A 13041-nucleotide genomic window follows, 5' to 3' on the forward strand; every position below is an offset into this window, starting at 1 on the left:
AGATGTTATCTATTGAGCTGGAAGACTTCAGAGAAACCATGAACTCCTTGACCTTTACAAGGAAGACATGCATTATCTATAAGATCTGGGTGGGTGGAGGGTGCAGGTCCTAGCAAGAATACCAGCAGGAAAAGGAACAAGACATTCCTTCATGAGGTTCCCTTCAGTTTCCCTGTCTCACTGCCAGTGAGAATATTTGTAGATGTGGGGCCAGAAGCATCTTCAGATGGAGTGAGGGCAGGCAGCGGCAATGTGATAGATTTCCCTGATTTGCAGTTTGGATATTTATGATGATATTTTTGAGTGGCCGACAGAGCAACAGGCAGGAAGATTGTCTGTACATGAGCTACTGTGGGATTTCCCTGAAGTTTACTTCAGGTTACAGTTTGCAGGGTTTCAGGAAAATGGATGGGTTTAGTTCTCTAATGATTTGGAGTGTCATGTGGGAGAAAAATTAAACTGTTACCTTGAACAGAATTAAGAGCATATTTGCCTTCTGTGCTCTGAGGTCAGGGCCACACATGGCCTCATTGGCAGGGCTCTTGCAGACTTGTGTCTGTGTGCTGGGAGCACAGATCCTAGGAGGGAATCCCTGCCCACAGTGTGTGGAGAACTGTTGTTTTCAGCAGGTGAAAATAGTAACAGATGACTAAGATTTTCAATTTGTAATCCCTCTAGGAATGTACACTAGGGTTTCTACTCACACAGTGCAGAGACATGCTCCTCATCTCCTCCATGTTGTGGGAACCTCAGGGGAATGAGAGAGAAGTCTGGAAACATGGATCAATCACCAACAGGAAACACCTAGCATCCTGCAGAGAAGGAAACATGTCTCCATGGAGACCCATCACACTCTGGACTTGATCCTGATCTAAAAGGAGTTTGTGTAGAGACACTATCTCAGTTCTGACCCATGACCAGTCAAGGGAGCTGTGTGGCTAGACTCACCCTGAGGAGTCTGAGTACAGCATAAAATCTTCACTGAGGTGATGGGAGGACACATAAGGGGCACCTGACATGGCCTTAAGGCAGAGGACAATGATTAGAGAAGTGGGGAGTCAGGAACTGTCTCTGATGGGCTCTGGTCATGTTGTCACACAATGGCATGTCTGGGTCTGGGCACCAGGGGGAAAAGGGACCCATTTTTGAAGGGTCAGGGAAGATCAGACCCTCTGCTCAGGGTTTACAGCTGTGATTCCCTGTCCCTTGGTTGCACACAGCCCCTCCCTTTCCCATTCCCCTGACATCTCTGACAGGGGACCAGACCCAGGGTCACCAAGGGGTCAGAGAGTTAGGGGTCTCATTTGCACGGATGGGACCTCCTGTCTCTCCGAGGATGAAGAGGGGAAGGGAGAAATTAGGGGAGGCTTTGCTTAGCTGTGGGGCACAGAAGGCAGGATCAATGATGACCTCCATCATGGACTGGTCCCTTCTCCTCATTCTTCTTCCTCACTGCACAGGAGACTGGGTGCAGGAACAAGCCAAGGGGCTCTGGCAGGTCACATGGGGACCTGCTTCCTTCTCTTGTATCTAGACCCCAGCATCACCCTCTCTGTGTTTCTCCCCCTTGCAGGGTCCTGGGCCCAGGCTCTGCTGACTCAGCTGCCCTCTGTGTCTGGGGCCCTGGGCCAAAGGGTCACCATCTTTTGGAGTGGAAACAACTCCAACATCAGGCATGGTTATGTGAGCTGGTACCAATATCTCCCAGGAACAACCCCCAGTTTCCTGACATTTGAGAATAGCAAATGACCTTTAGGTGTCACTGTTCAATTATCTGGCTACAGGTCTGGCAGCTCCAGCTCCCTGACCATCACTGGGCTCCAGGCTGTGGACGAGGCTCATTATTACTGCTCAGCATCGTTCAATAGTCTCAGTGGTCACACGGTGTTCCAGGCCTATGTGGAATTAAAACCAAACCCTACATAGTTATCTGAGAAGAGAGTAAACAGCCAATCAGCTGCCTGCTCAGCTTAGGCTGAAATGTCTGTTTACTCTTCTGCTGATGCTCTGGGCCCTAGGTCCATCCAAGGGCACCCCCTAGGAATGAAGCCTTCTCTTCTCCCTTCTGTACTCAAAGTCGCCCATTGTAGCCCATTCGTAGACAAATTGTCTTTATGGAATGAGAAAGTCCTTGTCCTCATTAACTAGGACAGTTTACTTCTAAGATAGTTTATATTCATTTACTTTCCTCTGATTTTTCAATAAATGAAACATTTTGGGGGGCTCTGAACCTCCATGGGGCCTCAGCATGTCCCTGGGCTGCTTGATGGTTATGTCAGTTCTCTTTACATTTAGTATCATTATTTGCTTAAATTTAACCAGATTACTTATTTTGGTTATATTCTGATATTTTTGGGGAATGTGGGAAATGTGCCAAACTACAAATTAGGGAAGATGAAACAAAACAAAATTTCTGTCCACAGAAAATCCTGCATATGAATGTTTATAGAAGATTTATTCATAATCACCACGTGTGAAAGCAATCAGAACTGCACATTGATGCTTATACCAGGTTTTAAATAATCCCTACCTGGTTTAACAAAAATGTCCTCCAATAGGTTATACATTTTGTACACTGGGATATTATTCAGCTTTCTAGCCCATGATCCAGCAATTGCACTACTAGGTATTTACCCAAAGGATATACAAACACTAATTTGAAGGGGCACATGCACCCAGTGTTTATAGCAGCATTATCAACAATAGCCAAACTATGGAAAGAGTCCAAACGTCCATTGACTGATGAATGGATAAAGAAGATATGGTATATATGTAATGGATTACTGCTAAGCCATCTAAAAGAATGAAACCTTTCCATTTACAACAATGTGGAAGGAGTTAGTGTTTATTATGCTAAGCAAAATAAGTGAGTCAGAGAAAGACAAATTCTGTATGATTTCACTCATAAATGGAATTTAAGAAACAAAACAGGTGATCATATGGGAAGGAAAACAAAGAGAGAGGGAAGCAAACCATAAGAGTCTCAACTATCTAGAATAAACTGAGGGTCGATGGAGGGAGGTGGGTGGAGGATGGGCTAAATGGGTGATGGGTGTGAAGGAGGGCACTTGTGATGAGCACTGGGTGTTATACATAAGCGATGAATCCCTAAATTCTACACCTGAAACCAATTTTACCATGAAAAAAAAATGCAAAACAAAAACAAAAATCAACAAACAAAAAATAAATAAAACAAATGACCTCTGAAGTCACAGTGGTATACATGAATTTTAAATACGTATTTCTTCATAAAGAAGAACATTTAAAGAGCTACATTTAATATAATTATAATTGAACTACATTTTAGAAAAGGCACAAATCTAGAGGTGCTAAAAACGTCAGTGATGGAGAGGAGGTGGAGGAAGGAGCAGGAGGATGAATATGCAAGAACAGTATTTATGGTGGTGTCCCTCTTGTACCGAACTGTTATGGTGGCTGCACCACACTGCTGTGTTTTCACACCTCAGTAAACTCTACAGCACAGTGACAACACCTTAGTGCACATGAAGTCATCTAGGAAGTCTGGGGTCCATGATGGAGTGGAAAATGTGACGTTATCCCATTTGCTGCTCTACAAAATAGGAAGCCACCTCACTGAAAAGGTGACTCAAAGGGCTGATGACTTGTGGGATTTTGAAAAGAAGGGGAGCCTGTACATCCAGAGATAAAAGAAACTGTACATGAGCTCCTTTCTCCAGTTGATGGAGTTGTGTCTGATGGAGTGAGTGGTCAGTAATGTGATCCTTCTGAGCCGTGCCTGAATTGAACAATGAAGTAAATGGTCGCAGGTGGTAGGAGCCAGCATTCTCCCTTCAGAAACAGAAGTTCATGTTTTGTGTAAGTCTTAGCGTCTCCATAACGAATGTGGTGTTTGGACACACCCTTGTGGTTCTTGTTATGACAGCAAGTTATCCTTCAGCTACAACAATAGAAATCTTTGAAAAATAAAGTTTTATTACTTATAAGATATGGAAATTACACAGCACACCTGGGTCCACAGACCAAGTTCATGGGTCAAGAAAGAGTGAGCCTGTGCCCTCCCCACCAGGAGTGTGGACGGAGACTCAGCTGACAGAGGAAGGAGCTGGGGGTGAGAAACAGACAAAAACACACAGAAAGACAAAGACAGACCAACTTTTTTGGGTACTACTCTGAAAGTCATAGGGACAGATGCACTGGGGCCTTTGTCCTTTCGCTCCTTGCACTAAAGATGGGTTCTGACACTCACCTCACCCTGTGGAGAAGCACTGGCACAGTGGAGACAACTAGAGACAGTCCTCAGTTGGAGGAGGGCCACAGCATGGGATCCTGAGTGTGGCCATGAGGCTCCATCCTAAGGAAGACCCAGTTGTGGCCCATCCTCCATGGGGAGTGGGTAGGGGACCCACAGTGCTGGAAGCAGTCTCCTGTCCCCTCATCTCAGTCAGGGGAACCCAGGATTGGGGCAACAGGGACACTGTAAGCCTGTCTCTGGGGTCCATGGGGTGATGGCAGTTGGGAATGCAGTGTCTGCTTGAGTCTGGGCCCAGGGCCCACCTGCCTTGACTCCTGGAAGCCCAGAGCTCACGTGGGTCCTCCCAGGCCACTCATGATGACAGACACCAAGAAGACAAAGTGGAGGTAAGAGCAGTGACCAGAATGCAGTGCTCCTTCCCCAAAGGCTGAAGGAGATGAGAGAGAGCCTGCAGCGCCACCTCCCTATGGCTGGAGGTCCTGGGCATGTGCAGGTCGGTTGAGAAGTTTGGGTTCTTCTCTATCCCCACTTCTTCACAATGCTCACTGTCCCCGGCATTTCAGCCTGACCTTGAATGCTCCACCCTCATGCACCCTCATGACCTGTCCTGAGCTCACCCTTGTGTGTAAAGGTCTGCAATCATCACCACCAAACACATCTTCCCTGTTCTCAGACCTCCCTGAACCTCTGTTTATATGGGAAAGATGGATCACCCAGCTCACCACACGGTATCCTGAGCAGTAGGTAGGACATCACTAACACATGCTGCAGGAATGATGATGGGACTGAACATGGGAGCCAGCCTGGACTGAACGACTCTGTTTCCAGGATTCCTCTCACCCATTATGGACACAGGGATGGTGCCCAGGGTGCGTCCCAGGATCCTGTCCCTCCTACGTGTCCATACACACATTCGGGACTGCTCACCACACCTGGACACCAGTCTCAAGACGTGGTCACTGCTTGCTGCCACATAAGGTCAAGGTCCACCATTTCTGAACTTGGAATTCAGTATTTTTACTTGTTTTTCAGATCTTCTATTCTTTTACAAAAAGAGAAGCATCTCATTATCTAATGCTCCACTGCAGTAAACAGCAGCACCATCTGATGGGTCAGTCAAAGCAGAAACCCCCAGTTCGCACTATCCTCTTCCTCCGTTTCTCCCCAAGTTCCTTCTGCTCCACAGTCCTGAGCATCTCCTGTGAGCACAGCCTGCATCCCCGCCTCCTGTTTTTCTGTCTCAGTTGTTCCTTCCTGACCACATAAGTTCTTCAGTCCTGCTCTGTTGTGTCCACCCTTCTGTTCCCCTGTGCACACTATCACCAGATGGTTTCCTCCACTCTGTGAAACTGCCATATTCCTTCATGGTTTGAGCATCTTCACACCCTGTTTTGATTTTCTCTTCTATAAGCCCATGTGGAGAACACAGTAACTCTTCTCCTGAGACACACTTGTAAGACCCTTCAGAGGAGGAGCTCCCAAAATGTCCCAAGGGGTGGGATAATCTAACTTTTTTATATGATTTATGTTTTGTAGACATTCCGATTCTCACAGGAGTATTTATTTCTTCATGACTTTCCCCTCTATGTTATAAGCCTCTAAAATCACAGACAGCGTATTCACATTCTTTAAATCAGACCAAACATGGTGCTTCCCACACCTGTTCCCTCCACCCCATCCTGGGTCCCTTTCAGAGCAGGTCCTGCTCTCAGCCTCCTCTGTCCTCAGGTGCCCTCTAAAGCTCCTGAATCACTGATCAGGTGGGGGCAGAGAGAGTCTGTAAAGGGGTACACATTTGCATAAAGAGTACTTTTATTTGCATAGGGACAGTATGGAGGATAAGACAAGCTTGAGACAGCCTGGCTCCACTGTGGGGAGCAAGGGCTGTATCACCATGGCCTGGACTCCACTCCTTTTCCTATTCCTCTCTCTCTACTCAGGTAGGGACATCATCTGACATCTTGGGATCTTCCCAGATATTATTTGCCCCTAAGACTGAGAAACTCCCAGTGTAAATGCGCCATCACCCATGATGTCTGTGTTTGTAGGTTCCCTGTTCCAGCCTGTGCTGACCCAGTTGCCTCCCTCTCTGCATCTCTGGGATCATCAGCTAGACCCACCTGCACCCTGAGCAGTGGCTTCAATGTTGGCAGCTATACCGTATTCTGGTACCAGCAGCAGCCAGGGATCCCTCCCCGGTATCTCCTGAGCTTCTACTCAGACTCAGATAAGCACCAGGGCCCTGGGGTCCCCAGCCGCTTCTCTGGATCCAAAGATGCCTCCACCAATGCAGGGCTTCTGCTCATCTCTGGGCTGCAGCCTGAGGACGAGGTTGACTATTACAGCCTTGTTGGGCATAGTTGTGTTTCTCACAGTGACACAGGCAGAAGGGGAAGTAGAACAAAAACCTTGACCTGCTGTGAATGGGACCCAGGAGGGGGTGGAGGGAGTAGTTGTGGGAACAACGACAAGAAGCCTCTTCCAGGCTCTAGAATCCTTCTCTGTCAATTTCCCATCAATGAAATTTTAGTCTTAGGCAAAATTGTAGCAAAAAAAAAAAAAAAAAAAAGAAGAAGAAGAGGAAGAAAATGAAGAAGGAGAAGAAGAAGAAACAACAAGCAAAATCACAGCAAAACTGAACTTATGCTCAGTGAAAGACAGAGAAATGTCTACTAGCTTTCTTGTTCAGATCAAGGCACAATCCCAGCAGGTGGACAGGCCTGTAGACATGGCTTCTGCTCCTGAAACCACAGAGAGACCTTTCCTCCCTGCCTCATCTGAGAGGTTGGCTGAGGTGCCCTGTGCTCCTGTTATGAGGCAGGAAGATGGTAAATGCAGGTCTGGGGGAGGTGAAGGCCCGGAGCCAGCCTGGATCACTGTTGTGGTGTCTGTGTCTTCCATTGTCACATCAAGGAGACAGGGGTTAGGCATGGGGGACATCTGCTACCTGAGGCCAGCAAAACTATTTTAGAGGCTGGGGAGGGGGGAGGGGGAAGGTTCCAGAATTCCTAGGAAATGACTGAGTCTTATATGTGACTTTCCTACAGCCGATACATCTCAACTCATATGAACTCCCATGGGTGGGTTTCCAGAGCCCACGGGAAGTGACATGTGCCCTCCTCTCCTTTTCTGCCCTGTAAGAGCTTTTATGCATGCAGGATGTCAGCCAGAGTTGTGGAGTATCAAAAAACCCCTAATATGTGCAACAACACTCCCTCTGAAGCTCTCAATAGGGTCCCAATGTAGAGGTCAACTTCATCACAAAGACTGCAGAAGTATTGTAGGTTATCATGGTCTCTGGTAACAAGGTCTCCCAGGCAAAGCCCCTAAGTCTGTGACCTAGGACAGCAGTGATGGATCTGCAGGAATCCCAGGTCAATCTTCCTGCTCTTGGTTTGTCAACATGACCTCCTCATTCACTCCTGGCCTGCAGCCTGAGGATGAGACTGACTCCCATCATCAAAGAGCTGAGCACAGCCCCAGTGCCACCAAGAGCTACCCTTCCACAGAAAAGTAAAAAAAAAAATCTGCCCCCCATGCTCCACCACTCTCTGACCCATTCCCCACCCCACATCCCCGTCCTTGCCTGTGTCTTGCACCAGCTCTGCTTCTCTGGTGTCACTTCTGCTACAGAAACCAGAGGACTCCACATACTTGCCTCAGTCTATCTTATGGGTTCCATGAAAATAACCTGCTTTTGGGGTGCTTGGGTGGCTCAGTCAGTTAAGCATCGCCTTCAGGTCAGGTCATGATCTTGGGATCCTGAGGTTGAGCCCTGCCTTGGGCTCTCTTCTCAGTGGTGAGCCTGCTTATTCCTCTCCCTCTGCCTGCCACTCTGCCTACTAGAGCTCTCTCTCTCTCTCTCTCTCAAATAAATAAATAAAATCTTAAAAAAGAATATAACCTACTTTCTTACTGTGTCCCAGTCCAAACAGACTCACTTTGTCTCAAGAAGCAAAAGTATCCCCACACTTGTTGGGTGGGCATGGTAAGGAAAGCAATAATATGGGACTATGACCTGAGAGACCCAAGTCCTCTCTGCCAAGCACCCTACATGTCCCCCGATCCTGTCTCAGGATTTGTTGATCATTTCCAGGCTCTGAAATTGCAAATCTGTGTTCCTCTGTCTCTTTCAGTGGTGCCCTGGGGATCATGGGAATGCCCAGTGACAGGATAGGACCCTTCCCCTTTGAGGACAGGGCCCTCAGACAAGCACACTTCCCCCAGTTTAATCCCAGAGTTCACATACATTTCTTTCTCAGTTTCTTTGGTTGGGATGATGTTAAATAAATCTATTCATGCAAGTCTAGATCCTGTAAACCCAAACCCCATTATCAGATAAACTTTTTATTATAGGGGAATTTCTAGATAGTTCTATTTTTCTAAGTGATGATTCATGGAGCCCTCAACAAATTTATCAGACCCTGTGCTGGTGGGTCAAGGTCACAAGGGTCCTACAGTTCAGAAGTGGAAGGAGGACCTCTAATTCAGAAGAGGTTCCACTTATAAAAAATGATTTTTATACCAATTGTTTTACTAAAAACAATGACAAAATTCCACTAAAATATGTTAAATATATTAGAGAAGCAACAGAAAATAAGGAATTTCCAGGCTTACAAGGGCAAATGGAAACCAAGAGAGGTAAGAATGAGCAGAAGACACATTTCCCCAACATGTTATAGTCTCAAGACCAATACAGACATCAAATGTCAAGTCCTGTACAAGGTGGGCTGGAGTAACATAGCAGGAGAACCTTACAGCAACAAGAGCAAAAGCACAATTTGACACCCTCTAAAAGGAGCCCATGTCCTATTAATTACAGATATGTACATGGGGGAACTCTGGTGAAGATAGTCTTAATCTTAAGCACCAGTTCCAGCTAGTCATGGAGCTGTTAATGGCCCCAGTACAGGGATGAATAAATCCAAATGCCAGGTAATTCTGAAAATCTGGTAACATAATCACTGTGCAATACATTCTGTGTTTAGCTTTCTGGAGTTCATTAATGACCTGGAAAAAATTAATGTCACAGTCCCAATCTTGGTGTAGGAGACCTACTCATTCCATGCACCTGGGCAGTACCATCAGAAAAATCCATCCGCAATCAGGATGGCCCAAAAGAGCTTTGGTGATGTCAGGGGGGTTTTGAGGTCAGCAGGTGGCACTGTGTTACATAATTGACCAAGTATTGTCCTCAGTGAAGTGAGACTTTTTGTACATGGGGTCCCCAGAAACCACATGAATACTCACCACTGACTCACACCCCTGCATCAAGTTTCATCCTCCATCGTCATGAGTTCTCATCCTGGCCTAGGTCCAGGAAGGGATAGATGGATGGTCAAACACAGGGACAGATTTGTATGAAGATACATGACTTAGGAGGGCAAATGGCCATAGGATCAGTGACACCTGTGGATAGGAGTGTCCGATTTCTAAATACTTGTCCTCAGCAAGCAGAGCCTGGGGGTTTCAGCATGGCCAGGATTTCTCTGCCCTTCACAAATCTCAATCCTTAGATAAGGTGTTTCATGAGGACACTAGTGAAAAGATTTTGAGGGCATGAACACGCAGAGACAGCAGATGTGAGGTAAGTAATATGCACAGTATGTCAGCTACCCCAGTTAGGGAGAGAGCCCCTGAGCCCTCAGCACTGATTCCCTGACAGTCTGGGAGAAAAAGGTGGAGTCACTGCACACATTGCCTTGGGATTCACTGCTGTCCTTACCCAGGGCAGGAGGAGTATACATGTCCTTTAGGGATTGAAAGTGCAGCCCAAGGAAAGCTCTTGGCTATATCAAGCAGCATCACCACGGGACACCTGGGCAGCTTCTGTCTGTTCTCATTGTGAAGGGCTCCTGGTGCCCTGGTTCTCCTTCATTCAGCTTCCCACTTCTCCCATCCAGTGCTGGCTCCCACTTGCCCCCTAAACAGTCAGTCCTCAGGGACAGTAATTCAGTAATGCAGTCACATGAGAATGAGTGGGACAATCAGCAGGGTTGTCTCGGGGCTCCCTCTAGTGGTCAGGGATCCTTCTGGAAACTACAGCATCCCTGCTTATTCCTGATGAAATAAAGAAGACATGCAGCTTCCTTTATCTTCAATATCCATAGATAGTATTTATGACTATTCTGTTACTTCTCATTTGCTTCATTATTTTGTAGTGGGATTAGAACGGATACATACATCTTCAGATTTTTCAATTATCCTTTCTAATTCTTCTCTTTTCCCTTAAGTTTTAGGTCTTCTTCATCTTAAAATTTCCTCATATAATTACACATTAACTACTTTTTCAGAAATAACTTAATTGAATAGATATAATTGAATTTAATATAAATATTTATGGCTGATGTCATTTAAGTCCCTGAACACAGATGATAATAAAGGGAAAAAATGTGCAAATTTCATTAAACAATTTACTAACAATTCAGAAATGAGCATTCAATCACCTTTGTATTGAATAATGGGACATACTCCAATTTTGTGGCATCTCTTTCACCTATTACTCTAGAAATTGCATGTTGCTCCCAAATCCACCATCACATCCACAACCACCCTTCTAGTTCTTTCTGCCCCACAGTGACTGCACAAGGAAAGGGTGTTATAAAGCTCCAGGATGTTCACACAAATGTTTTCAGACAGTCGTTCTTACTTCAGAGTAAGAAGCACATGTTTTCTTTTCTTGATTTTTATGTGTGTGAACTTTGGATAAATCTCATATTTAATGTTAGTATGGTTCATTTGCCCCTGAAAATGTTCACTTACAGAAGGGAGGAGGGTGGGGGATGAGGTGACTGGGTGAAGGGTATTAAGGAGGGCATGGGTTGGGTGTTACATGCAACTAATGAATCGTTGAACTCTACAACAAAATATTATGATATACTATATGTTGGTTAACTGAACATAATGGAAAAAAAGGCTCCCATTGGAGGAGCCTGATGTGGGGCTCGATCCCAGTACACTGGGATCACGCCCTGAGCCAAAGGCAGACGCTTAACAACTGAGCCACCCAGGCGCCCCAGGTCTGGGAATATTTTTTAAAAAATCATATAAATTGATTGGAAATACTTCTTCACATTAGGCCATGTTAAAATAAGAAAGGATTTGTAGAATGCTCAACTGTCAGATTGCCGAGGAAACCTGTACTAGAAATCAGACCATGGATATGTATGTATAGACGGGGACCTGGTGAGCTGCAGAAACCAGCTGGGCTCTCAGGGCTTTGGGCCTTGTGAGATGTGTGGCCTGCGACCAGCAGGGGGTGCTGTGGGACGGAACTGTGGCCCTTCCTCAGAGGCTCAGGGAGGAGTTTTCACTCAGTGAAGCCTGGGACTGGAGACTGGGTCTTGTGCTCCCTGATGGGGACTCAGCAGCTGTGTCCTCTCAGCCCTGGAAGAGTCCGCTGAGCAGGGAGCTGTGTGTGGTCTCAGCAGGTGCTTCCTTCCAGGGCTCTCCCCAGGGATGAAGCCAACTGCTATTCTCCTCAGTGTGGGGTGTGGGCTGAGCTCCAGCACCAGGGATCAGGGAGGGGCTGGGCAGTCACTGGGTGGAGCCCGTTTGCATGGACAGCCCCTCCTGGGGCAGAGGGTGGAGGAGAAAAGGAGGCCTGGGGCAGCCCAGCTCACTGTGGGGACCAGTGTCTGTGTCACCATGGCCTGGACTCCAGTCCTTCTTGTTTTTCTTTCTCATGGCACAATTAGGGACAGGCCTCAGGGACATAAGACAGCCCTACAGCTGGTGTCCGCTCCGCTGTCCCATAGTCTGAGAAACTTTACACTTCTCCCTGCCCATCACCCATGAGTGTCTGTGTTTGCAGGTCACCTCTCCCAGCCTGTGCTGACCCAGCTGCACTCCATCTCTGCATCTCTGGAAGCAACTGATAGACTCGCCTGCACCCTGAGCAGTGGCTTCAACGTTGGGGGATACTGTATCATCAGATACGAGCAGAAGCCAGGGAGCTCTTCCTGGAGTCTCCTATGCTATGAATCAAACTCAGATAAGCACCAGGGTTCTGGGTTCCCAGCTGCTTCTCTGGATCCAAAGATGCTCGGCCAATGCAGGGCATCTGCTCACTTCTGGGCTGCAGCCTGAGGACAAGGCTGACTCTGACTGCAATATTTGGCATGGCAGCTGTTATATGGACAATGTCCTCCAGAACCTTGGGGAAGTGAGACTCTCTGCAAGCTGCAGTAGTCCCTGCACTGCCTGGTACCAAGGCTACTCCAGGTGACATCTGTTGTCTTCAGTCAACTTCGCTTCCTAGGACCTTTGTATGTGCAAATGTCCTCTTATTTACTTTACAGAGATCATTTGCTCCACTGCTAATATCTTCTTATATAGATCTCACTATCTCCATAGCAATAAATTGGGTCTTAGGGCAAAGTACCACTTCAGGGAGATTATAGACAGGATGGCTCCCCCCCCCCACCGCGAGGCCAGAGGAAGCACATATCTGTAGCTCCAAGAATGTTGAGCAACAGATCCTTCTCTCAAGTAAGATGTGATTGTGTGCGTGACCTCCCTGTGTGCACTGGACACCCAGCATCAGGCTCCCTCATCACTAAAGCAGTTTCTGTAAGAGCCTTGTTTCTTCTTCATCTCAAGGTGATCTGAGGCTCAGGCCACAATGCTGACAAGGCTGTGAATACTCAGGGTCTGGGACATATACAGGAAAAGAAAAGAAGTTCCAATTCCACAAGTCGTTGAGGTAGGATCACGGAGATACAGGGGAGCTGTGTCCGCACTCCACTGTTGCAGGAAGCTGACTCTGGGGTCACCTCTCCCAGCTTGGGTCCTTCCCTTTCCGTGTC

The 13041-nt window shown here is 46.9% G+C and overlaps 1 protein-coding gene and 1 pseudogene across 1 annotated transcript in view; both read left to right on the plus strand.

Moving 5' to 3' along the window:
* LOC123000526 (immunoglobulin iota chain-like) overlaps positions 1–1926 on the plus strand; it is a 38206-nt gene extending 36280 nt beyond the window's left edge. Inside the window, exons 3-4 of the mRNA XM_048215799.2 lie at positions 1574–1691; positions 1785–1926. Of these exons, the coding sequence (XP_048071756.2) occupies positions 1574–1691; positions 1785–1926 (260 nt within the window). The remainder of the gene's footprint in view (positions 1–1573; positions 1692–1784) is intronic.
* A 4202-nt stretch (positions 1927–6128) lies between these two features.
* On the plus strand, positions 6129–12322 carry LOC125283004 (immunoglobulin lambda variable 5-45-like; annotated as a pseudogene).
* Positions 12323–13041: the final 719 nt, after the last annotated feature.

This window comes from Ursus arctos, unplaced genomic scaffold, assembly GCF_023065955.2.
Source record: "Ursus arctos isolate Adak ecotype North America unplaced genomic scaffold, UrsArc2.0 scaffold_34, whole genome shotgun sequence".
Lineage (NCBI taxonomy): Eukaryota > Metazoa > Chordata > Mammalia > Carnivora > Ursidae > Ursus > Ursus arctos.